Source organism: Rhinolophus ferrumequinum, chromosome 10 (assembly GCF_004115265.2).
Source record: "Rhinolophus ferrumequinum isolate MPI-CBG mRhiFer1 chromosome 10, mRhiFer1_v1.p, whole genome shotgun sequence".
NCBI classification, from domain to species: domain Eukaryota; kingdom Metazoa; phylum Chordata; class Mammalia; order Chiroptera; family Rhinolophidae; genus Rhinolophus; species Rhinolophus ferrumequinum.
Window position 1 is genome coordinate 88,724,696 of NC_046293.1, and position 26,928 is coordinate 88,751,623.

Here is a 26,928-nt window from a genome sequence, read left to right on the forward strand (position 1 = left end):
GACTCTTCCCTATAAATATAGTGGCAATTCTGATCGTTCATTTTTATTTAATCTCCCTACAAACAAATTTGTTGATACTGGATACTGGATTCATATATGTAATCATTATCATCATCTGATTCAATTAGATTATTATTAGTGGAAACTCATCAAAACTTTTAAGGCTACTAATGGTTTTATGTAATTTAAAAATCTAATTTTGGAAGTACCTGGCTAATGAATTTTTGCTTCTATTGGTAAATAGCCACCACACATCAGCATTACTATCAGTATCTAAATAAGGTGTTTAACATGCTTATATTTTACTTAAGAGCTGGAATACAGATTTTATAATATGTGTGAAACATCATCAAGTATTGTAATAATGCTATTATGATAACAGCTTATGTGTGGCATTAAAAAAATATTGGCCAATCATAGTACATTTTTCTGACCTGAATTTTAAATTTTCCAGAGTCTAATGTAACAAATTTATCATCTTGACATAGCGGCTCACAATCTTCTTTCACACGGTGCGGAGGCCTTTCTCGTTGCCTTTTCTCGAATGATCCTGATCCTGATCTTTTGAGTGTTCTTGTAGAAGTCCTTCCGATTCTCGTGAAAGTCACTGTCACCACACCATGTTGTGCCTTAGAAATGAATGGCATGTGAAATCTTTTTGAATGCAGTTTTCAGTTTTTCCTGGTTTTCAGTTTTTCCTGGTCTTCTGCTTTTTATTTTCTGCTTCCAAAATGTGTTCCTCTTCCTGGTGATAGCTTTTCAAGAGCCTTTTTTATTTTTTTATTTTTCATGAATTTTTTTGGCAGCCATGGTTAGTATTTTCTGCTTGAGTTTAAATATTCTTTTGCCAGCTGAGTAATAAGGGTAAGCAGACATCACAACACTAGCCAAAAAAATCATGAAAATCCAGAAATATAAAGATTTCTTTGAGACCTAAAATGTTTCATCTGTAGTATATTCATGGGCAGGCACTAGGTCTGCTGGATGAACTCTTTCCAATAGCAGGAGTAGAGGAATATTTCCTTACTTCTCTCACAGCATCTAGAAACAAAAATCAATAGGCCTATAATCGTAAGAAAGCCTTGTTCCAGAAAGTTGCAATTTTACTCCAGACGTTAAATGAAAAAAATCTTCTGCCATCTCTAAGAAGGAATAAAAGGTAGGAGATTAAAACGAATCCTATTTCAGCGTAAGGAAAGGTTGCAACTGCGCCTATTGGAGTGTCATTTTTTTTCTCTTCACACTTTTCTGCCAGCTTCTCGGCACAGCTGCCTGATGCCAGCTTCCTTTAACGTCCAGGCCTAGGAACCCTCTGCCTCCAGGAGGCCCTTGACCGACGCGTGGGGGCAGGGCCAGCTTCGCGAGGCCCAGCTGCGGACAGCAGTGCGACCCCGTGCGTGTGCACGTATCTTATCTCCCCTCCTAGACGACGTGTTTCCTTTCAGTCACTTTGTTTCTCCTAAAAGAGAACAGCTACCATTGATCAAGCAGTTGTATGTATGCCAAGCTCTTTACACGGACCATCCTATTTAAATCTCGCAACCACCCCGCGTTAAGTAAGTGTTCTTTATTTCTGCTTTACAAGGGAAAAACCTGGGGACCTAAAAGATTAATATCTAGTAAGTATAGCAGATCTCTGGTAGGTCACCAAGGGATGGAACCTGTATTCAAACTTAAGTAATACCACCTCAGTCTATGCTCTTTATTACCGGGCCAGAAGCACCCTCCAGTAATGTTTCCTGCATATTGTTGGCAGTAAAGATGCAGTAAATACTTTTAAGTTAGTTCATTAGTCAGTTAATCAGTGATACAACAAGAATGTTGGTCAGCTATTAGGAGACCCAGTTTCATATACCGTGTTTCCCCGAAAATAAGACCTAGCTGGAGCAAAAATTAATATAAGACTTGGTCTTTTCTACTATAATATAAGACCAGGTCTTATCTAACATAATATAAGACCAGGCCTTATATTAATTTTTGCTTCAAAAGATGCATTAGGGCTGATGGTCCGGCTAGGTCTTATTTTGGGGAAACACGGTATCTCCTCTGACCTGTGGCATTGGGACAGCTTAAGACTGTAAAGGGTATAGCAGCAATATCAGGGAGATATTCAAGGATTAGATCTGCCTCCAGACCACCAAGTTCTACCAATACTGACATTAGTTACATTAGAATTAATCTAGGATACTGCTTCCCAATCCTATGCAAACTTAGCTAAAGAGGAGGTTGCATACTTTCTAAAGAGGAGAGGTCACACATCTCATAGAATGAAAGAACATAACTGTGAACCTTGGTGGTGTGTGTGTCAGGGGCAGAGGACAGATATTTCTGTATATCTTGTAGGGTTACTGTGAGCTTTATATTGAGATAATGTGAATGAAGTATCCAGTATAGTACTAGGCACATAGTAGGAACTCCATGCACATAAGCATTACCCTCTACTCTAGTCTCATTTCCACTTTGCAGTTAAGCTGAAAGAAGGCACAAGGCCAAAGGAGAGATGAATGGATGACAGCTGGCAATAGAAGAGATGTCAGGCAAATTCCACAGGACTGAGTGGTGGTGAATCAGAAGTGCTAAAGTCCACTCCCAAGATTCCAAAAAGCAGCTTTTAATCTTACAAAAGAAGTTAGTTGGGAGACGAATAAGTGAGAGGCTTACTGGAAGATAGAGGATGTCGTTATTCCCAGCAGAGGGTGAAATTGGTTCTTGGGATTCCTTCACTATAATAACTATTTTGTGCGCCAGGATTGGATTAGCCCAAGGCTATGCAGACATCCCACTATCTCACTGCGTTTTACTGAGGAATAGGAAGATTAATTGCAGGCACCTGCCAGGCTGGCCATCACATTTAATGTAACCAACACTGGAAAGTTCCTCTCCCATTCCAGAAACTGCTCAGTTTCCTGCCTCTTTGAAGTTCACCCATCGGTCTGGAAAAAAAGTAGTTCATGCCACATTTTCCCCAAGCAATAGAAAAAGCCAATCTCAATAAAGCTAGAAGTTTGTCCTACGAATCTGGAAGGGTACTTAAGAGATTTCAACAACCTGTGTCTTTGGTAAGGCTTCCCTGAAACAGACTCCTAGATGCAGACGTGCATGCAAGGTGTTGTGGGCTTTTTTGCTTTTAGTTTTTGCGGTGAGGAGTATTTTTAGGAACACCTCTACAGGAGTAAGGGAAGCAGCATTGGGCAGAGGGAAGTTGCACTCCAATGTCATTGCAACAGAGGCTTCAGCTAAGCCTGTAGAGTGCTGGATAACAGTGCAAAGTTGTCCCAAGTAAAACAAGGTGTGGGCCTTTGTATCCCCTATTGAACAGTCATTTGATACAACTAGCTGCCCCAGAGAGGGGGTGCAACCTTGTGCCAGGCAGTTCCCTTGCCAAGGGCCATTCTGAAGGGGACTCATCTGTAAACCACCAATAGCTAACACCTGCAGCTGTGGGAATCAGGGGACCCACTATAACCTGCTGTGCAGCTAGGAGTTATATTTAAAGTTCAAAATCTAGGGGAAATTTTGAACTGTCATGATTTTCAGAGAGTAGTAATGAAGGAAAAAATAAGGGGAACCTCATCAAGGAGTTGAGATTTGGAAAGGGGAGAGAAAAAGACATATCGTAATTGGCAACTTTCTGCAGTAGAGATGGGCAGAGCAAGGGCTGGAGACCCTCAGGATACAGTCCTACTGTGTCTGAGGCTGATGGAGAAATCTGTACATTTCTTTCTTGACTGTAGAAATTAGGGAAGTAGAATAAACAGGTTGCTACGCTGATAACTAACCCAGTAGCCTGGAATCATAGACGTTACACAGAGTAAGTACTCAATCCAGGAATTTTTGAATTGAACTGCATTTCCTTGGTTTGGGGTTCCTGACTCAGATCCATTGGCTCTCTGCAGAAAGTGGGAGATTTGTTCTTGGAATATACAAGCACAGGTATGCCCACCTTGATTTAATCCTACAAAAGTCCAAAGTCTTATTTGTATAATGTGTCAAGCCCTAGGAAGAAAAGGTAAGATTGAAAGTTTATTAGACCTTGGCAAAACAAACCAACAAAAAATCCCAAACAACATCATACACCCAGTCATTCCCTCTGTATACTGATATTGACTCCTTTAAATTGGGTTCATGTAGCTAATTTCACTGTTTGGGGGAGTTCTTCCCACACCAACAAACAATTCTCAGACACCAGCACGGTGTCGGAAAATTCAACTCAATTCTGGCACGCTCTACCCAGAGGTAGCATCAGATTCCACAGGTTAAGGGTTCAGTCCTACTAGACTGCCCCTCCTCCACACACACTGGGTCTGTTGCCAAACCCAGGCTCTCTGAGCTTCTGACCAACTGGCTACAAATTAGAAGTTCTCACAATTCCCTCCTCGGGTTCGATTAATTTGCTAGAATGGATCACAGAACTCAGAGAAACATGTTACTTACTAGATCACTGATTCTAGAGCTTCCATGCCCTCTCCAAGGGTGCACCACTCTCCCCACATCTCCAAGTGCTCACCAACTCAGAAGCTCTCCGAATCTCCATCCTCTTGTTTTTTATGGAGGTGCCCTCACTTAGTCACGAGTGACTAAGGTATTGGCCACAGGCAACTCATTCAACAGCCAGCCTTTCTCCCTTCCCCGGAGGGCAGGCCGTGGATGGGACTGGAAGTTCCAACTGATTCAACATGATCGGTTCTCCTGGCAACCAGCCCCCATTCTAAGGTTACCTGAGTGCTTTCCAAAAGTCACTTCATTAACATAAAAAAAGACACCTTTTTACACTCTCAACACTCAGGATCCCAATTCTAAGAGTTCCAGGAGCTGTGAGCCAGAAATTGGGGACAAAGACCAAATAAATATACAAATGAGAAATATATTTTTAGTCATCTGAATGGCCAAATATGTGTTTCTTATAAATCACAATATCTCACCTTATATTCCCATAGCATTTTCCTTATATATATCACTTAGCATATGTGTCACATTAAAGGGCTTTTGTTTTCTTTTGTTTGTTCTTCAAGTTGGTGTCGGGTTTTCTACTAGGTTGTAAATTCCCGGAGAAGAGGGTCTCAAGACATCCCCCCTTGTTCTTGTCACAGTCAAGGATGATTTTCAAGATAATTAATACCTAGAATGGCACAGGGACCAATCAATTCAAATGGACACTGACCTTCGGTGATTTGTATGGCCATACTGGTGTATATAGCTGAATACTTGTCCTGCACACAGAAGGCATCTAATAAACAACTGTTGCTTTGAATTTCCTTGGTTTGGTAGTCCTGGCCCTGGCATCTAATAGCCTCCTTTCAGCAGTCAGGCTACTTTTTCTTGCCAAAAATGATCATAACCACTTTTCCTCTTTGTTTTAATCCTATAGGAGTCTTTGAATAATTTTGAAAACTTCGCAAAAAACAGGACACTCCATCCATACCTGCATTGTCCAATATGGTGGCCACTAGGCACTCATATAAGGTAGTAGATAAAATATAAAACACCCAGTTAAATTTGAATGTCAGATAAATAAAAAATAATTTTGTGGTGTGTGTCCCATGCAATATTTGGGATATACTTAAACTACAAAATTACCTGTTGCTTATCTGAAGTTAATAATTAACTGGAATATATCTATATCTATATCATCTATCTATATCTATATCATCTATCTATATCTATATCATCTATCTATATCTATATTTCTCCCCTAAATCTGATAACCATACACACGTGGCTATCTAAATTTAAATTAAAATTTAATTAAAAAGTTTAAAATTTAGTTTATCAGTCTCACTAGTTGTATTTCAAGAGCTCAATGGCCACACATGGGGCAAATGGTTACCATTTTTTACAGTACAGATATTGAACATTTCCATCATTGCAGAAACTTATGTTGAACACCACTTTTGCCAAGCAAAAGACAGACGGAAAGTTTTGTGCATTTTACAGGTAATAAAGAAATTATATTTGAGGCTGGCAAACTCTAGGAGACCCCTTTTAACATAACCAGGAAGCACAATCTTCACGTTCCATTCTGTTACTATTACTGAATATACAGAATATTTGATTAAAAGGTAATGAACCTATAAGAGAGAAGCAGCTCTTATACATCTACATTTGTAGATGTAGTTGTTCTGCTTTTCTCCTGGGACTACCAGGAAATAAGTTAGCTATTAGATCAAAGCAAACCAAAAATTAAAGGTCCTAAATAAAAAAAATGAATGTATTGTTACTTAAATTATTAGTATCACTATTCATAGATTTTCTTAACTTAATCATCAGAGAACATCATCAACTATAACATCTGTTTATAAGCCAAGTCTGTGATGAAGTTGGTAAACACAGAAGTACTCCCTCTTATAATTAGCCTTTTGGGAGAAACCATGTTTTGAATTGCTGCCTGCAGCCTTGGGTGTCTTTTAAGAAGCAGGAATAGACTAAACTTGAGAAAAGATATGTGCCAAAAGTTGATTTTTACATATGACCTGATGAATCTACACAGAAACTGGCTAATATGCCAAATGTGACCAGCTGAAAAGTGAGACCATCAACATCAAAGGCAGGAATCATAAAGGATTTGGCACAAACGTATTAAAAGGTTGTACGTCATCAAATTATAAAAAACAAAATTAAAGACAGAGGACTTAAATTTTAAAATATTGCTACATACATGACAGAGTTGATATCATTAGTATATAAGAAATCCTTCAGATTGATAAGAAAAAGACAAATGCCTCAATAGAAAAATGACTAAAGGATAAGCAAGTCACAAAACAAACACATATAAAAGGTTGATAAACATTTAGTGTCTAGAATAGTGCCTGTCACATATAGTTGGCACTCAGTGAATACCCACTGTATGAATGAATGTCTATGAAAAAATGTTTTATTTCAGAACTAATCAAATAAAATAGCAGTGAAATATTATTTTCCTCTGTCAGCTTTGCAACAATGAAAGAAAGAATACCCAGTGTTGGTAAAGATGATGTGAAATTCGCCATATTATCCACTGGAGATGGGAGGGTAACGTGGTATATAAACTTTTTGGTGGGAAAGTTGACAATATAAAAAAACAGTTTTCTCTAAAACCTGTGACACAGCAATTTCTAGGGAGTTATTCCAAGAAAACACAAATGCCCAAACCTATGTTTACAATGGTAAGTTAGATGACATGTATTTTTAATTGTTATTTGTTGGGTCAATCTTGATAATGTACCCTCCAGGGTTTAGTGGTTGGTACACAGACATAGTCAGGCCATTCCTTCTATCAAATTATCCAAGTTGGAGGTGGCAAAGGAGTCCTCACTTTGGCATGCTGGCTAACAGGGTGGGCTCTAGAGCTGACAGTGGCCATGTCCTCCACTAGAATGTGGCCAGCATATAGAAGTAGAAATGAGATAGAAAGACAGGGATAGAGAAAGAGAAAGCGTTCTGGTGTAATTCGAGTCAATAGATCCAGTCAACCCTAAAGCCAGTATGCTTTCTTTCTTTCTGTGGTTGGGTTGTGTGAGCTAATTAATTCTACCTTTCTGCTAAACTTAGCCTGAGCTGGACTTCCACTTCCTATCAAGATGGAATAATAGGGACCAAATTTACCCTCCTGCCTGAAACAACTATAATAGAAACCTAGACTTCATACATACACACACACACACACACACACACACACACACACACACACACATATATGTATATATATATATATATGTATATATTTTTTATTTTTATTGGGGAATATTGGGGAACAGTATGTTTTTCCAGGACCCATCAGTTACATGTCAAGTCGTTGTTTTCAATCTAGTTGTAGAGAGTGCAGCTCACTGGCCCATGTTGGACTCGAACCGGCAACCTTGGTGTTATGAGCACTGCGCTCCAACCACTGAGCAAACTGGCCGCCCACAAAACAGTTTTTTAAATAAACATTTTCAAGACATTGGACATCATCAGACCATGAACAATGACCCCTGAGACATGGGAAACAAATCAGGTAAGCCCTATGATTGCCCAGCTTACCACCTTGAGAGAATTTCCAGATGGTGGCGCAGAAAGGTGGAATCTAGGCAGAGCCTGGCAGATTCTCTGAAATGCGGAGATGGAGCTGAAACTCTAGGGAGATCAAGACAGCTAGAGTTTGCAACGTAGAACACCAGATAGGAGAGAGCCACACACAGAGAGAAAATAACTAGCAACGACAGCAAAAATCTAGAGATCTTCAAAGGGTCCCCTTCAAATATTCAGCAGAATATTCACCAGCACATGAATGTGAGGAAATTGTTCAAGGTCAGGGAAAGAACCACCTGAAAATATTGTGAAAACAGTAACTAGAACTCATACAGGGCTGGAATGGTGCCGGTGTCCTTCAGTCAGATGGGAGCTCTCATAATTTACAGGGAGATACAGAAAGCACTCAGCAGCATCTTTTGTGGACCAAGATTGACCCTTGACCAAAGGCTGCTTTGGTTCTGCCTAACAAATTTTAAAAGCAAGACGTGAAAGGATAAAGCTGTTTCCAAATAACTGTGCCCCAGAACCAATTAAAAAATATTTATGGGACAACAAAAATATTCAGCACTTAACAAGGTACATGGCATTACATGGCATGTACACAATACATGGCATTAATAAAAAATTAATGGTCATACAAAGAAGCAGGAAAATATAACTCATAATGAGGAAAGTAATTAATCAAACTGACCCAGAACTGATGCAAATATTAGAATTGTGTTATAACTTTATTCCATAGGTACAAAGGCTAGAGGGAAGATTAAGTATATTAAGTAGAGATACAGGAGATATTTTGAAAGACCCAAATTGAACTTTTAGAAGTGAAAACTGTATTTGAGATGATGACTGTACTGGATAGGATTAATGGCAGATTATCCACAATGTTTTCGAAGTTCATCTATGTAGTAGCATGTATTAGTACCTCATTCTTTTTTAGGCTTGAATAATATTCCATTGTGTGGATAGACCACTTCCATTTATCTGTTCATTCTTTGATGGTGACATTTGATTTGTTCCTACTTTGGGGTTACTATGAATTATGCTGCTATGAACATTCATGTTCAAGCTTTTGTGTGAACAGAACTTTTATTTCTCTTGGGGATACACCTTGGAGTGGGATTTTCCTAAGCATCTTTATCCTCTTATCTCCATTTATCAATTATATAACTAGCCGAATTCCAACTGGAATTGCTAGAATTGCATAGTGTCTGTGTTTAACCTTTTAAGAAAGTGTCAGACTGTTTTCCAAAGCAGCTACAACACTTTACATTTCTATCAATGAAGTCAAATATATCCATTTTTGTTGTTGCTTGTGCTTTTGGTGTCATAGCTAAGAAACCATTGCCTAATTAAAGGTCCCAAAGATTCACTCCTATGTTTTCTTCTAAGTATGATATAAGTTTAGCTCTTACATTGGGCTCTATGATCTATTTTGAGTTAATTTTTGTGTGTGGCGTGAAGTATTCAATTTTATTCCTTTGCCCGTGGCTATTCAGTTGTTCCAGCATCATTTGTTGAAAAGACTATTCTTCCCGTTGAGTGGTCTTGCATTCTTGTTAAAAAGCAACTGATCATAAATGTAAGGGATTATTTCTGGACTCTTAATTCTATTACATTGATGTATATCTTTATCCATATGTCAATACCACTCTATCTTGATTACTATAGCTTTGTAGTATATTTTTTAAATCAGGAAGTACGAGCACTTTAACTTTGCTCTTCTTTTTCAAGATTGTGTTTGTTATTCCCTTGGAATTTCATACAAATTTTGGGATCAGCTTGTCAATTTTTGCAAAGACAGCTGGGACTTTGATAGGGATTATGGTAATCTATAGTTTAATTGGAGAGTATTGTCATCTTAACAATATTAAGTCTTCCAATCACTAAAAATAGGCTGTTTTTCTATTTATTTAGGTCTTTCTTAATTTATTTTTATAACGTTTTGTAATTTTTAGAGTATAAGTTTTACACTTTTTGCTAAATTTATTCATAATTATTGTATGCTTTTGGATGCTATTATAAATGTAATTGTTTTCTGAATTTCATTTTTGGTTTGTTCATTGCTAATGTATAGAAATACAATCAAATTTTGTATATTGATTTTGTATCCTGTAAACTTGCTGAACTTGATATTAGTTCTAATAGTTTTTTAGTAGATTTAGGATTTTCTATATACAAGATCATGTCATCTGCAAATAGACATAATTTTACTTCTTTCTTTTCAATTTATTATTGTTTAGTTGCCCTGGCTTGAACAGACCTGGCAGAAGCAGATATTTTTGTCTTGTTCCAGATCTTAAGAGGAAAGCATTTAATCTCTCACCATTAAGTGTGATTTTAGTTGTAGGTTTGCATTATGTTCATTTTTTAATTAGGCATTTTGATAAATTCCTCCTGGTCCTTCACCAATATTTTACACATAGTTTTGAAATGCACTAATCTCTCAATCCACTATTTAGAGTATTTAGAACAAACAGAGAGAGTTTTATCCTCTGAATGTGATATACAAATACCTGGGCCCAACCGCAGGTTTGCTTCTATTTCTGCTGGCAGTAACAAAGCAAATAGATATTTTGACCATAACATCAACCTTCCTCAAGAGTATATTAAGCTTAATGCAAATTTGGTGGAGGCATAGCATAGTTTTTATTTAATGGCTATTTGGACGATCACAATTCCTTGAAAACAGCAGGTTCTCAATAAACATGTGATGTATTGTTGTGGATTAACTGATAATGGAAGAAGGGATAACATGTAAAAATAAAACCCCAAATTCAAATTTTAGCCAGTAATTTTTATCTCAGCATTCCACCCCTCATATCCCCCCTAAACTTCTTTATCCTTTTGTCTTCTTTATCAAATATATAAGTAGCTTAAAAGATAGGCAGGCTGAGGAGAGAGGAAAAAGGTATAAAAAAATCCACAAACAGTCTAATTTGAACTTGAATTATGAAAAGGAGTTGATATACAATAATGTGATCTTATAACAAATCCTTACCATTAAGAGAATTAATTCCCCGTTGGGACTGGAAGTCTTTTTTACTACAAACATTTGTCAGCTTAAAAAAAGTAATATTGTAGATTTAACATACCTGGCTAGTAGAAGAATGTCAGAATCTTGGGGCAAATTGTTTCGTTTCCTTAGGTCAAAGTGTCTTTACCCATTTTTAAAGGGCGGGGATTGACTGGGGAATAGGACTAGATTATCTCGAAGGATTCTTCAAGGTTCTTCTAAGACCCTGTTTTATGATTCTGTTTAAATCAATTTTTTTATTCTCTAGGAAGGTTCAGTTTTATATGCTCTGTTAAATGTAACCAAAAAAAACACAAGGTAGGTAAAAATACTTTTCATTCTTATTTGGGGATGGAGGAAGGGGCGGTGGTGGTGCTAAGGAATCTGCCTGACATTGACAAGGATCAGGCAATGAAAGAATCTTAGAGTTGACCTTGGTGGTGGTCATCCAGACCAAGCTACTATCCAATGTGAAAATTCCCTTCAGTAGCACTGACTGAAGATCAGTCATTCATCCAGCTTCTGCCTGAACATTTCCTGGAACAAGGAGCTCACTGGCTCACAAGGACAGTTGCTTCCAATTTAGGGCAGCTTGAATCATTAGCAAAATCTTGTTGACATTAAGATGAAATCGTCTCTTTGTAACTTCTACCTTTCTGTCCTTTGGAGCACACAGAATAAATCAAATCCATTTTACACACACAAGTCCTTCAGATATTTGAAAAATGTTATGTCCCCAAGCATAAATTCTCTTATCTATGCTATTTTTCCCAGGTTTTCACGGGACATGATTTCCAAGCCTTTTGCCATCCTGGACTCTATTAACTGGTATTTGCTGTTTTCAATTTCTTCTTTAAAAATAGTGCTCAGAACTGACCACCATAGGATAGATTAGTGGTTTGGAAACTGTTTTTCTTTGACAGGGGAGGAGTCAAAGATACCTTTGGGAGTCAAGTGAAAACCATGCACCTTCTCCCCTAAGAGAAAGTAGACACAAAATTATTTGTTTACACAGGCCATTCAGGGAGTTTGAGAATTGTCTAAAGCCTATCCATAGACCCCAGTTAGTAAATGGTATTTATGTAGCATAATAGGTCGATCGCCTTCCTTAACTGAATATTTGATAAAGTCTAAGGTTTCTTTTATCTAAGGTTTGCTCGTTTGAGTATTTATCTTGATCATTTTGGCAAATAATGGCCTTTCTTCTTCCTTCCTCCCTCCTTTCCTCATTCTTTCCTTCCTTCCTTCCCTCCCTGCTTCCTTCCTACCTTCCTTCCATCTTTCCTTGTTGCTAATGAAATATCTCCAAAGCTTACTTGTGCAGATGATTATTTAAATGTAAGTTTAGAACTTTTATATTTATCTCTGTAAAATTTTAATTTGATCATTTTGGCTCATTATCTCAGCCTGTTAATATCTTTTAAAACCTTGGTTTGATACTCATAGTATTAATCAGCAGTCCTTCTAGAGAATTTGGTGTTTCTTTTAATGTTTGGTGAAGACATTGATTAAATTGCTGAATACTGCAGGTAAAGGATAGAGTTTTGTGGCATGTGCCTGACAACCTCCCTCCAATATAACAGCTATGTTCTTTTCAAGTCTTTCAGCTCACATTTCTTCATCTTATCTGTAAAATAACCTAAGGGACTTGGTAATAAGCTTTGATAAAAATAAAAAAAACACTATATCTTATGGCATTTCCTTGATTTACCAGGTTAGTACTCATATCAGAAAAGGAAATGAGGATTATTATAAGGAGTTAGTTTTAGGGTTTTATGCAACAGTTGCATTCCTAAGAAGATTTGTGCAAATAATATCATATTAATTATGAGTACTTCTATAGATAGAGCTTACGAACAGTCAAAGACTGCTCTAAATTTTTCATTCCACTTACTTGTTTAATCTGACAACCCTATGAGTTAGGAATAAGGCCAAGGAAGGTTAAGGTACTTTCAGGAGTTAAATGGTTAAGTGACAGTCAGGGTTTAAACCCAGATAGTTTGTCTAGAGAATTCATGTGCTTATACAGCCTTGTTTTTTAAAAATTCCAGATTCAGTAAGGAAAACTCGTGGATAATTATCTGCAAGTTTAGTTTCCTCTTTCAAGATTTCTATCCTCGTTTCACATAACATGTAAGCCAAAGAGAATTTGCTATTTGCCCAGAAAATTATGTCTTAAGATAGGCAAATGTCTTTCTAACTGGTAAATATGCGGGGAGGGTGCGGGGCATGGGGAAATCCTAAGATTCACTAAGATCCAATGTCTTGGTTTAGATGGAGGTTATAATTTGGACATTAGAGAACCTAGTCACATTTAGTCACTGGCTGGGTGACTAGGGCCAAACTCCTCCCCTTTCTGTGTCACAGTTTACTCATTTGTTTTATCCCATTCTCCTCCCTTCCTTAGAGTTATTGTGGGGAAAATGAAAATAAGAGTATGACTATGTGAAGAACTTTGAGTTTGAAAGATACTAGGAAAATACAAGATGCTGTTAGAATTGATCTGTCCTGAGCAATAGCCCATTAAAGATGAATTAACACACTTTAAGATTAAAACTACGGTAAAATAACCAGTTTGAGTATGCCATTGCATCACCTTTTAAAAACACGAACATGCAAACCCAGCTAGAAAACTATTTAATCCTAAATTAAATGTGAGGATTAGGACTGCTGGTTTCATTTAAATTAGAAGTCACATAAATTTCCAGCTGCAAGTTAGGGGACTATTGTTGATGAGGGATTGTAACTGTGAAGTGAACTCTTGTCAAGATTAGGCAGGTAAGACTTTATTTAACAACACCGACTGTCCCTGATGCCTTTATTGTCCCTGTACCCGAAAAAAAAATGCATACACTGACTGGGAAGACCTTTAAAAAACCTCAATTAACAATAAATCCTAAAAGCTAATAGTGTGTTAGAAGCTGACAAGGTATCGTACTATCTAAATGGACTTGTTGACCTTTAGAATGGAGCTTGGCTCTCATGTTTATTTGTCACAATTTCCTACTTATTTCCTTCCCCACCTTTTCCCCATTGTCAACTTTTGTTATTCTCAGTGATCATGGAAAAAAAAATATATTAGTTTGAGGGCCTTAATGTGACCAAAACAACACAGCCTGGCAGGTCATCTCTCTTCCTGAACTATTTCTTTCTTTCTTTTTTTAAAATTGTACAACATCAGGATTCGATGATTGTATATATTGTGAAATGACCATCATAATATGTCTAGTTAATATCCGTTTACTGAACTATTTCTAATTGGGCTCATTACCAAGTCTCTAACAGTTAGAATAAAAGCCTTTTAAACACCAAGCTTGTACCAACAAACAGAATCTCATTCAGAAGTTCATTTTGGTCTTACCCCCAACTTCTCGTGAGAATGTTCTAGTGATAGCATCCAGTCCAATTATACATTTTCTACATGCAATGAAAATGTAACAGGATTATCAGATTGCATAAACTTTGAAGTGTTCCTTTTATGAAGTAAATTGTCATTAGTAATATGAAGAGAGAAACCAATTTTAAAGATGAGTTAGAGCAAATTGAATTACTAAATACTTATACAATATTTAAGTATTTAGTATTTAAATAATAATAATTTTTAAAATCTTTCTGAAAGGAGGTCTGTGAATGTGCAAGGCCTGGGAGAGAGGAAGGAGGTCCCTGTGACAGTGGAGTCAGTTCGCATTTCTACCCTATCTTCATTCCCCGTTGCACATAACTTCCACTTAGAGACCTGGGAATATAGACAGCTCATAAAAGCATCTTATTTTTAACAGTGAAATATTAGTAATAACTTAAAAATCCACAATTGAGGTAGTGTTTAAATAAGTTGTGGTTCAACCATGTGATGAAAGCCTATGCTGTCATTTAAAACGATATTGTAAATTTTTAAAAATTAGCAATAATTTTATGAGAATATTGTTAGGTAAAAAAAATATAAAACAACATGAACTGTATAAAAAAAGAAGAAACATACACCCAACACATAAAAACATAGAAAAAATATTGGTAGAAAATATATCAAAATGTTAATGTGGTTATCTCTGTGATAGATTCATGAGTGGTTTTTACTTTTTTTTGCTTATCTTTATTTTCTAAATTTTCTAAAAAGAACATTTATAATGCTGGAATGAGAAAAAAGTGGAAGTTAGTTTTTGAAAGGGTGCAATAAATAAATAAGAATATCCTCTGGCCTTCAATGTGAAAAATTATGTAATTTTTAAAGTTATGGCCTTCAATGTGAAAAATTATGTAATTTTTAAAGTTACTGTTATGATGAACAGAATTTATTAAAAACCTAGTTTGTTGTGTGTGAATATATGTGTGTGGGGTGGTCTTGGGTACACAAGAATAAATTCAGCATTTTAAGTTAATCATATAGTTAATATCTGCTATGACCTGGGCCCCCTCATAGAGGACAGTTCATTCTGAGGCACAGAACTTGTTCCTAGCAGGTTTACATCTGATTGTGGAAATAAGGTTTAAACATGTGGAGAATTCAATAATAATCCCCATGGTTAGCTGGTGTGTTTTTCCACAGGTCATTACATGATGTTTCATGCATGTAACTTGATGACCAGAAGATGTTTTGTGATAGGACTGCACACCTGAAAACATCTTAGTCAATCTTTTTTGGAGTGTTATCTGACTTTAGGTAATAGCCTAGACATAGGAGTCTGAAGAGGGAAGGCATTTTTTTCTATCCAAAGAATTGAATCAAAATTGATTTGGCAATAAGATAGGGACTAAGTCTTTACAAGGGTTTTAATTTCTCTTTGGGCCAGTGTTCAGCCTTTTGGGCTCCCTTCTAATTATTACCCGTGACTTTATGTTTTCTAGTCAAGGCCTAGAATTTGTGTGCTAATTCTTTTTGGTAGCTAATCCAACACTGTCCTGGTTTGGTATAGGCAGAGACAAGTGATAAGATTCCTCAATCTTATTCTGTCAAAACTTAATACCTTTGACAAAGCTCGATGTTAAGAGCTGTAAAGATGTAGGGACAGCCTGGCAGTTTGAAAGGATCTCCTTTGAAAAGCTACTCCCAACATGTACTATGACACAAGGCAACATTATCTTATCTTTCTCTAGGAACCCCGCGCCCCCACATTCAAAATTTAGATTCCACATGCCTATCCCTAAACTGGCCCCTATTATCATCATGACTATCATTATTGCTTAGCACCCTATTGAAGAATTAAAATTAGACAGCATACAAAATGTGAAATTAGACACACTTCATCTGCAGTAGGAACCTAATCTAGAGTGCACACAAAAGAAATTTAGAAGTGTCTTAGGAGAGGATGAGGGAAGGAAAGCAGTGGAAGGAGGAAGAAATAATCATTTTAGAATTTTCTTAGAGAAAATATAAAGAAATTTCACAGGAAGTCCTAAAGGGAGTAGGTTGAGGGGACTTGCCACTCTGAAAATGGAATACTAACTTATTAATCCAATTCAATGAAGCGTCCAAATCTGAGAAAGCAAATTTGCTAAGGTCTCATGCATTACTGACCTGAATGGCCTGAGTTCCTTTTTTTTTAATCTTTCTCCCCAATTGTTACCTTATATTGTGTATAGTTTTATGAGCTTTTGTGATTAAGTTGGAGAAAAATGAGACTACTATTTAAGGACTAGCATTACTGTCTTAAAAGATTATATACTTTTGTCCACTGTAGAGCATTACCCAACGTAGAACTTGGAGCTCTTTCACTAATTCTCAGCCATTCTAAGAGAGCAAATTTACAGTATCTTTAATTGGTCCAAACACATACAAACATTTGGAGTATTGTAGTATTATTGCTGTTGTTACTGAATTTCCTAAGTTCTCTTTCTAGTTGCAGAGTAAACCTGATTGCTGAGGTTAAGCAACGTATGTCCAGTAAAATCATTCTCTTAAGAGTCAGAAAGTTATCATTCAATATTAAGTTATGAATATTGGAATAGTACATAGAATTTTCCTTGATCATGAAAGACTAAATAATGGAAGCAAACTCTTAAGAGAAATCATAAGGAGTTGGAAAGCTCATTTTTTATTTATTGGTAAGAAGGTACTTAGAATGTGAGCAGTGATAATGTTCATAATTCTTATCAATATTTTCCTTCACAGTTATCCCTTTTTCTCCAAACCTTTAAAATTTATGAAAATAACCACTGCTCAGGGGTTTATCTAACTGAACTAGTAATTTCATTTTTACCCATAAAGTTAATATAGACTTTTTAGGTATTATGTTTTATATCTCTTGGGTATTAAGACAAATAGTCATCTTTCTCTGTCAGACTTACTCCATTCAGCAAATACCATATGATTTTGCTTATATGTAGGATCTAAAGAACAAAATAAAGGAACAAACAAAACAGAAACAGACTCATAGATACAGAAAATATTTTGATGGTTGCAGGATGGGAGGGGGTGGGGGGAATGAGTGAAAAAGGTGGAGGGATTAAGAAGTACAATTTGGTAGTTAAAAAATGGTCATGCGGATGTAAAATACAACATAAGGAATATAATCAATAATACTGTAATAAGTATGTATGGTGTCAGATGGGTACTAGATTTATCGGGATGATCATTCCTAACTTATATAAATGTCTAATCGGTCTATTGTACACCTAAAACTAATATAATATTATATGTCAATTGTAATTTTAAAATATTAAAAAAGACAATTAGTTGTAAACAGATTAGGATACTTTATAGACTATGTTTCAATAATTTTGGCAGAATTATATGCTAATTTTTAAATCTGCTTTATTGAGGTATAACGTATGTACAATAATAATCTCCCATTTAAAGTGTAATGTTCAATGAGTTTTGAATAAATACATTCGTGTTACCACCACCAAAATCAAGATAGTAAACATTTCCATCACTCAAAAATCTCCCTTGTATTCCTTTGCAGTCAATTCCCTTCCTTCACTCCCTGACCCTAGAACTGATCTGTTACTATAGTTTTGCTTTTTCTAGATTGAAGTAAAAATGAAATCAGTAGTCTTTTGTGTCCGACTTCTCTCACTTAGCATAATGCTTTTGTGATTCATCCATATTATTGTATATATCAGTAGCTTGTTTCTTTATATTGCTGAATAGAGTTCCATTATATGGAAATATCACGATTTACTTACCCATTTACCTGTTGATAGATATTTCGTTTGTTTCCAGTTTGGGCTATCATGAATAAAATTACTATGAAATTTTCCATGTGAGTCTTTGTGTGGATATTTGTTTCCTTTTCTATTGGGTAAAATACCCAGTAGTGGATTTGCTGGATCATATGGTAAGTGTATGTTCAACTTCATTAGAAAGTCAGACTATTTTCCGAACTGGCTGTACCATTGTATTCCCACCAGCAATGTATGAGAAAACCAGGTGCTCTACACCCTTAGCAACGCTTCGTTTTCTCTATCTTTTAATTTTAGTCATCCTAGTGAGTAAGTGGTAATGTTTCATCGTGTTTTAATTTTCACTTACTTAATGAGTAATAATGTTGTACATCTTTTCATATGCTTATTTGTCATTCATTTATCTTTGTTAACGTATCTGTTCAAATCTTTTGCATGCTTTTTTATTGCATAGTTTATCTTAATGTTGAATTGTAAAATGTTCTCTACATATTTTGTTTACAAATATTTTTCTGGATATTTGTTTTGCAATATTGATTCCCAGTCTGTGGCTTTTTCATTTTTGTAACATTTCTTTCAAAGAAGAAATTTTAAAATTTTTTGATGAAGTCCAGTTTAGCACTTTTTTTTTTCATGGTTTGTGCTTTTTGTGTCCTAAAAGTTCTTTTCCTAACCCAAGGTCTCAACGATTTTTCTCCTATGCTTTCTTCTGGAAGTTTTATAGTTTTAACTCATATTTCAGTGTTTGATCCTTCTTGAATTAATTTTTGTGTATAGTATGAGGAAAGGATCAAGGTTCTTTTTTTATTTTCCCATATGGCCATCCAAATGTTCCAGCATTATTTGTAAAATTTACCCTTTCCTCATTGAATTACCTTGGCACCTTTGTCTATTGGTGCGTTGGCACTCTCTGTTTTGTTCCACTGATCATTTGTCAGTTTTTATGTCAGTACCACAGTGTTTTGATGACTACAGCTTTATAGTAAATCTTCAAATAGATAGTGTAAGTCTTTCAACTTTGTTCTTTTGGAAAATTCTTTTGGCTATACCAGGTTCCTTGTATTTTGATATAAATTTAGAATCAGTTTGTCAATTTCCATTTTTTAAAAGTCTGCCGGGATTTTGATTGAGATTGCATCGAATCTACAGATTAATTTGGGGAGAACTGACATCTTAACAATATTAATTGTTTTGATCCATAATAGAGCATATCTCTCTATTTATTTAGGTCTTTAATTTCTCTCAACAACATTTTGTAGCTTTTAGCTTATAAATCTTATACATAGTTTGTTACATTTATTCCTAATTATATTTTTTTGACACTATTTTAAATGGTGTTTAATTTTTTATTTATATTTTTAAAAATAAAAATTGTATATAGTTAAGGTGTACAACATGATGATTGGATATCCATATCCATAGTGAAATGATTATTAGTACAGTCAAGCTAATTAACATAGCACCTTCTCACATAATTACCATTTTTTGTGTGTGGTGAGTGTGCCCGAAATGTACTCTTTTAGCATATTTCCAATGTTCAATATCACATTATTAAATACAGTCATCATGCCTATACATTAAATCTCTATGCTTACTCATTGCATGTAACTGCGATTTTGTACCCTTTGACCAACATCTTATTTCCCCCACTGCCACTTCTCCCCCATAGTCTCTGGTAACCACCATTCTACTCTCTGCTTCTATGAGTTCCACTTTTTCCTTTTTTTTCAGGTTCCATAGGTGACATCAAACAGTATTTGTCTTTTTCTGTCTGGCTTCTTTCACTTAACATAATGTTTTCAAGGTTCATCCATACTGTCACAAATGACAGGGTTTCCTTCTATCTCATGGCTGAATCATAATCCATTTTGTATATATACTGCATTTTCTTTATCCATTCATTTGTAATTGAACACTTAGGTTATTTCCATATCTTGGCTCTTATGAATGATGCTGCAACGAACATGGGGCTGCAGCCATCTCTTCGAGATCCTGTTTTTCATTTCCTTCGAGTATATACCCAGAAGTGGGATTGGTGGATCATATGGTAGTTCTTTTTGAAATTTTTTGAGAAATTTCCATATTATTTTTTCCATAATGGCTGTACCGATTTATATTATCACCAACAGTGCACATCCTCACCAGCACTTGTTATGTCTTGTCTTTTTGATAATAGTCATTCTAATAGGTGTGAGTGTTATCCCTTTGAGGTTTTGATTTATGTTCCCTTGAAAATGAGTGATGTTGAACACCTTTTCATATACCTGTTGACCATTTCGATGTCTTCTTTTGAAAATTATCTATTCAGGTCCTTTGTCCATTTTTAAATCAGGTTATTTGTTTTTTTGCTATTGAGTTGTATTGAGTTCATTACATATTTTGGATATTTAACCTCTTATCAGCCATATGGTTTGCAAATGTTTTCTCCCTCTTTGTAGGTTATCTTTTCATTTTCTTGATTGTTTCCTTTGCCATGCAGAAGCTTTTTAGTTTCATGTAGTCCCACTTGTTTATATTTGCTTTTGTTGCTTGTACTTTTGGCACCATATCCAGGAAATTGCTAAGTTCGTTTAGTGGTCTCTTTGTGTTTTCTTATAGTTCACTGCATTTCTTTAAGAGGATTATTTTCATTTTTTTTGTCAGATAATTCATAGGTCTTCATTTTCTTCATGTCAGTTATTGGAGCTTATTAGTTTACTTTGGTGATACCATGTTTCCTTGATTATTTATGATCCTTATGAACTTGTGTTGGTGTATGTGCATTTGAAGAAGTAGGCACCTCTTCCAATCTTTACAGACTGATTTTGGCAGGGAAAGCCCTTCAACAGTTAGCTCATCTGGAGATTCTGGGTGGGTCATCTGGTGGTGTTGTGGGTGTTCTGGTGCCTAGGTCAGCAGGTGGAAAGGCCTGGTGCTTGGGTTTAAAGGAGCTAGCCTGGTGCCTGATTCCATGGGGATTAAGCCTGGAGCCTTGGTCCCCTGGGTTAAACCTGGCACTTGGATCCCCAGGGCAGGTCTGGTGGTAAGTTAAGTCCACAGTGGTAGGTAGGCCTTAGACCTGAGTCCACAGAGGCAGGCCTGCTGTCTAGGTCTGTGGTGTTGGGCCTGGAGCCTGTGCAGAGGTCTACTGGCAAGACAAAGGAATATGGGAAATGAGACAAAGGACAAAAAAAGAGAAATGCTCTCAAGATGGTATTTTCTCCCCTACACTTCAAGAAGCTACCCTATGAATTATGTCACATATGAAACAAGGTAGATTTTATGTGTTCAGCCACTTCTAAATCAAAGCTGGCTCTGGCTCTCATTGCTAGCTAGTTACCAATGGCAGAGACCAGATAAATATAAAATGTGAATGAATGGAAAATAGAGACATGAATAATGTGAGAAAATAAACAAGGAATAAGGTGAATAAAGAACATGGTGAGAGAAAAGAAAATACTTATACTCTTTTTATGGACCCACCTGTCAGGAAATAAAATCTCTGAGCTTAGTGCATCCATTGTATCCTGGGTTCTTTCGGCTACCTCTACTTATATCACTTGATGTTTTAAATACAGGGGTCAGTTCTTTATTTGATAATTGAAATGACAGAGAAAGCAAAAGTAACTATTAGGGATAGCATAGGAATGAGTAACAGAAACTATCATGTCAATTGAAAGTTGGTAAGCATTAAGAAGGGAACTGAGCAAATAAGTGTCTGTAGTAAAATATTCACATTAAACAGTTTAACCTTTAAATCTAACCATGTACACAGTACGATTATACTCACCTTAAAGTTGTACCTGTTTTCATAGTAATGCTAATGTTAACACAAGTAGGAAAAGCTGTCATGTGGGCAAGCATGGCTTTAAATCAACAGTTATTTACAATGAATTTAATTGTTCCTGGTTGAAATAACATGTTGATAGGACATGGTAATTAGCAAGGGACTTATGTCCAATTCAGTGTGGCCTAAGCTTTAGTGCCTAATAAACAGGGCTAGGCAATAATAAATGGCTACTAAGAGTGCCCCAAAAATATGTATACATATGACTTGTATTCTTTTTTTGTTATCAGTATATATTGAGTATTACAATTTGAATATCGTTTTTTTCTTTCTAAAATGTATACCATTTTTTTGGCACACTCTGTATTCACACAGAAATAGCCTCAATTTTTTTTTAAACTTTATTTAAGTGTGTTTTTCCAGGACCCATCAGCTTCAAGTCAAGTAGCTGTTTCAATCTAGATGTGGAGGGCACAGCTCACAGTGGTCCATGTGGGGATCAAACCCGGAATCTTGTTGTTAAGAGCCCTGTGCTCTAACCAACTGAGCTAAGCCCCCAAGCCTCAATTTTTATGGTGTCAAAATGTGAACACTGTGATTTACTGATCTTTTAACTCACCAATTTATAATTAGTTGCCTTATATTTTAAATAAAGGCCATTTTTCTTAGTAAAGCAATAATTGAGCAAGTTCTAAGAATTTACCACAAGAAGTACAATAAAAATGTACTTTAAGGTCATTTTCCCCTTGCTTTACATTAAGTTTAAGGTTGGAGACAAACTACTAATTTTATATACCATAATGAGATTTACCATTACCCTAGCAAACGAACGAAGGATATAGTTTCTAAAACAATGGAATGCTAATATTTTAGTACTCTAGTTGCCCCTACTGAGTTTGTATTTTAAAATGTTCATTATCTGCTGGCTTCATGAAACCTAAAACCATTGGTTTTAAAACAAACTTTTTTGTATACCTGGAAGAGTAGCTTTTGATAAAGAAAAAACTGAAAACTAGTGTAACTATTTTACATACCAGATGGATAAATATGAATTGTATAGCAAAACTTCTCTGAGTGGATCTCATCTGGGTAAGTTGTAGGCATTTCCTAGGAAAATAGTGCTAACGAATGAATCTTCAGTTGCTTCCAAACTACTCATAGTCAGCGTGGTCCTCGGCTCGGGTGTGTGCTTCTGATCTCGTTCCACAGCGGGCGCTGATGAGAGGCAGGAACGTCTGGACGCTCTGATGCGGTTGCGTACGTTTAAGAGCTTCCCGCTCTTACCGGTTGGGTTTAGACTTTTAACTGCCATCTGGCTCCCTGGTTTGGCTTCCTACTCTGTCTGGTGCCCCCTAGTGCTCATCACCTGTACAATCTTGAGTAGTTGAGAGAAGCGAAGGGGTCCAGGGAACCCAAGGATGCTTTCAAGAAAAGCATTCCATTACTGTGAACTGTATGGATCCAGATTTCCTCTCTATCCAAAGCCATGGTATAAATTACATGTGTATTTTCATGTACCTGTATGGAAAGAGAGGGTGTTGTTTTACTAAGCCACAAAAGCAAAAGAAAGGTGGAAATTAAATTTCAACCAACTGCAGGATGCAAGCTCTCTGGAGTTTGTGGTAAAAGACGCAAAGTATGTAGACCTTATTTTTTCTTGAATCCACCTCCTCCTCCCCCGCAACATTCTTTTTTTTTTTTCTGGCAAAGAGTTCGCTAAGATCCTTGATTTCATCAGGGCAGTCCATCTTCGAGAGCCAGAATATCTGTCTTGGGGCTAGGGTTGAGAATGTGGCCTTAATTGCTATGAAAGGGAGGCGAACAGAAGATATTTCTCCCTGTCTCCTTCCCTAACCCATTTCATCAATATTAATCTATGCGCAATCTTCACAAGGTTTCTTTTACCCCATAGAAGTAGTCTGTAGCTCTTCTGGCTCTTTGAGCTCAGCCTCTGGTTTTCTTGCTTTGCCTTTCCTCTCCACCCCCACACCCCTACAGTCACTTAACACTACTGCAGCTCTCTCCATTAAAGATGAACAACAGATCATTTTTCATTGCATGGCAACCCTAAGAGCTCCCTCTCGCTTCAGCAGAGCATGATGGGAGTCTCTCCTGTCGTCCCGCCTCCCTCTTCTTTTATTTTCTTCCTGCCCCTTTTCCACAATTAATCCTTAAATAATGGTTTTCCCAGCTAGCGCTGACTTAAGGATAGGGTTTAGCGACCCACGGTGACACTCCCATCAGCCTTCCAGAAGGGACGATTTCCAAAAGAAAACTACAACTCCCATGAGGCATCAAAGTTAAAGCAACCGCAGGACATCACGGGAGTTGTAGGCGCCCTATTCCTGAGTCCCTTTCAGTCCTCAAATGCGTAAACTACAAGTCCCAGGAGCGTCGGTACTGGTACGCCTGCGCGAGAGCCCCAAGAAGAGGTGGGGGTGGGGCTGCCCCGGGCGGTGGGGGGCGGGGTCCGAGCGGGCTGTGTGGAGGCTTCAGACTCCCGGCGCCATTTAGCGCGGAGAGTTTCCCCGGCGGACGCGGCTCTTCTCACTCGGCCACTCTGCACCCGCGTCTTCGGTGACAGAAGGCGTCTGGTGGGGGTGACTACTCTTTTCTCTCCCTATCCCCCTTCGCCCAGTCCTCTCAGTCTCCTCTGCTCTCGGCCCAGAGAAGCAGCGGAGCTCGGGCCCCGCGGTGAGCGGCCCTCCCCTCCCCACCGTTCCCTCCCTCCGTCAGCCCCCGGCACCGGCCCGGGAGGAGACGGGGGTTTGCCAGGCCCGGGGCGGGCGGGGAGGCTTCGGGGAAGGGGGGGCCCGCTTCTCAGTCACCGAGGCTTGGAGGCTTCGGCCTTTCCCGTCCGGGCGATGGGCGCCTTGTGAGACTGGTCCCCCTCGCTGGGGGCGCGTGTGGGAGGCGGCGACCTACTGACTGACTGTCCGGGAGCCCTCGGGCCCGGCCCTCCCTCGCCTTCCTCGGCCCCTCCCACTCTCTTTGGCCCTGGAGCTGCCACCGTTCGGGAGTCCGTGCGAGTCCCTGCCTCGCGTTGCCGCCGCCCTCGGGGCCTAGCCCGCCCAGCCCGCGAAGCGGCAGCGGCGGGGACCCGGAGCTGCCGCCGCATCCGCCGCATCCGTTTCGACTCGGTGCCGGCTCTTTGCCCTGCCCCTCATGACTGCGGCGCCTCTGCTGCTACAGCCTTCCCGGCCGCCGCTCGCCGCAGGATGGATGCGGACCGCGAGGCGCTAATCCCGGTGGCTCAGCTTCTGGATCGCCCGCCGACGAGCCCGCCTTGTGAGCCGCAGGAGCCGCCGCAGCTGGGCCCCGTGTCCCGCCTCGTTTTCGGGGTGACTTGTCAGTGCTGAGTGAGGAGTAGTCGGGGTCAATCCGAACCCGCCGGGGAGCAGGAGCCGTCGTAGCGGAGCCTGCCGACCTTCACCTCCCCTCAGGGTCCGCCCCTCGCCCTCTGTTCATTCACAAATTCGGGCACGCTCGCCTTGCTCCTGTGGACCGACCATGTCTGGCGGCGCCGCGGAGAAGCAGAGCAGCACCCCGAGCTCTCTGTTCCTCTCGCCGCCCGCGCCTTCCCCCAAGAATGGCTCCAGCTCCGATTCCTCAGTGGGGGAGAAACTGGCCACCGCGGGGACTGACGCTGGAACTGGCAGGACTGAGGAGTACCGGCGTCGCCGCCACACTATGGACAAGGACAGCCGTGGGGCAGCCGCGACCACCACCACGGAGCACCGCTTCTTCCGCCGCAGCGTCATCTGCGACTCCAACGCCACTGCGTTGGAACTGCCCGGCCTCCCGCTTTCTCTCCCCCCGCCCAGCGCTACCGCGGGGGTTTCGCAGAGTACCCCACCAGAGCCCCACCGCGAGGAGACCTTGATCGCTGCCGCCGCTGTGCAGGTAGCCCAGCAGCCTCCCGCCGCTGCTGCCGCTGTCCCCGAGGAACCTGCCGCCGCGGGCCCTGCCGCCACGACTGCCCCCAGCAGTACCAGCAGCAAAGACCGCCAAGTTTCCCAGCCCAACCATGTGGGGAGCAAAGAGGAGTCTCCTCCTGCGAGAAGCGGCAGCGGCGGCGGCAGCGCCAAGGAACAGCAAGAGGAACGGAGCCAGCAACAGGATGACATCGAAGAGCTGGAGACCAAGGCCGTGGGAATGTCCAATGATGGCCGCTTTCTCAAGTTTGACATCGAAATTGGCAGAGGCTCCTTTAAGACCGTCTACAAAGGTCTGGACACTGAAACCACTGTGGAGGTCGCCTGGTGTGAACTGCAGGTATAGCCCCGCCTACTCCTTTATTTTACGGTGGTTTGGATCCCAAATGTGGCTCGGTGAAGCCAGTTTATCGAATTCATCCTTTATTTTATTTGTCATTCCCTAACTGTTCGCTCTGAGTGGGGGAGACTAACTTTTGAAAGACAGCGAAACAGATTTCGGGGCATATACCAAGAATTATTGATAGCCAACGAGATTTGCTACTACTTGGGAAGTAGTGGTGAAAAACGTTGGTACAAACGCATTGCCTACTTGTTATTGTTTTAGTGTCTGGCAGGAAGCTTGGAATTAGTGGGGAATTTTTTGAGTTAAAGTACAGTCTTCTTGCCTTGTACATTTCATTCTCCTCAGAGGCCCTGCAGTGATGAACTGCTGGTGTGTTACGTGCTGTTTCCATCCCTGAGATCAGGCTGTTCTTTTTAAATAAGAACGACCTTGTTCATGAATGACCTTCCTTTGGCTATATCTTACTTGGTAGTTGCACAGGCATTTAATAACTACTATAAAATAGACTTTCTTCTTCTTTGGCTAAATGCCTTGGGACTGGTAAGGTACAATAAGTATTTGATATTGTTCCACTTAATGATACTTAAGCCTTATTTGACATTGTTAATTAAAACTAATATGTCTTCAGTCCATTCACTATACAGTGAATAGTAAGAGACCACATAAAATTGTATAAGTGCTTGGAGAGTTGTAATGTCACTGTTTTAATCTTGTTATAAAAGCTTTTTAAGCCAGACTTAAACAAAAGTCCAAAGGAGTC

At 38.8% G+C, this 26,928-nt stretch overlaps 1 protein-coding gene and 1 pseudogene across 16 annotated transcripts in view; one reads left to right on the forward strand and one right to left on the reverse strand.

The window, feature by feature from the left end:
• Positions 1–529: 529 nt before the first annotated feature.
• On the reverse strand, positions 530–5,183 carry LOC117028870 (B-cell receptor-associated protein 29-like; annotated as a pseudogene).
• Positions 5,184–24,731: 19,548 nt separating this feature from the next.
• WNK1 (WNK lysine deficient protein kinase 1) overlaps positions 24,732–26,928 on the forward strand; it is a 144,866-nt gene continuing 142,669 nt past the window's right edge. For all 16 annotated transcript variants that reach the window (XM_033116746.1, XM_033116749.1, XM_033116748.1 and 13 more), the window contains exon 1: positions 24,732–26,162. In XM_033116746.1, coding sequence (XP_032972637.1) covers positions 25,398–26,162 — 765 coding nt within the window. In that variant the 5' untranslated portion in view covers positions 24,732–25,397. The remainder of the gene's footprint in view (positions 26,163–26,928) is intronic.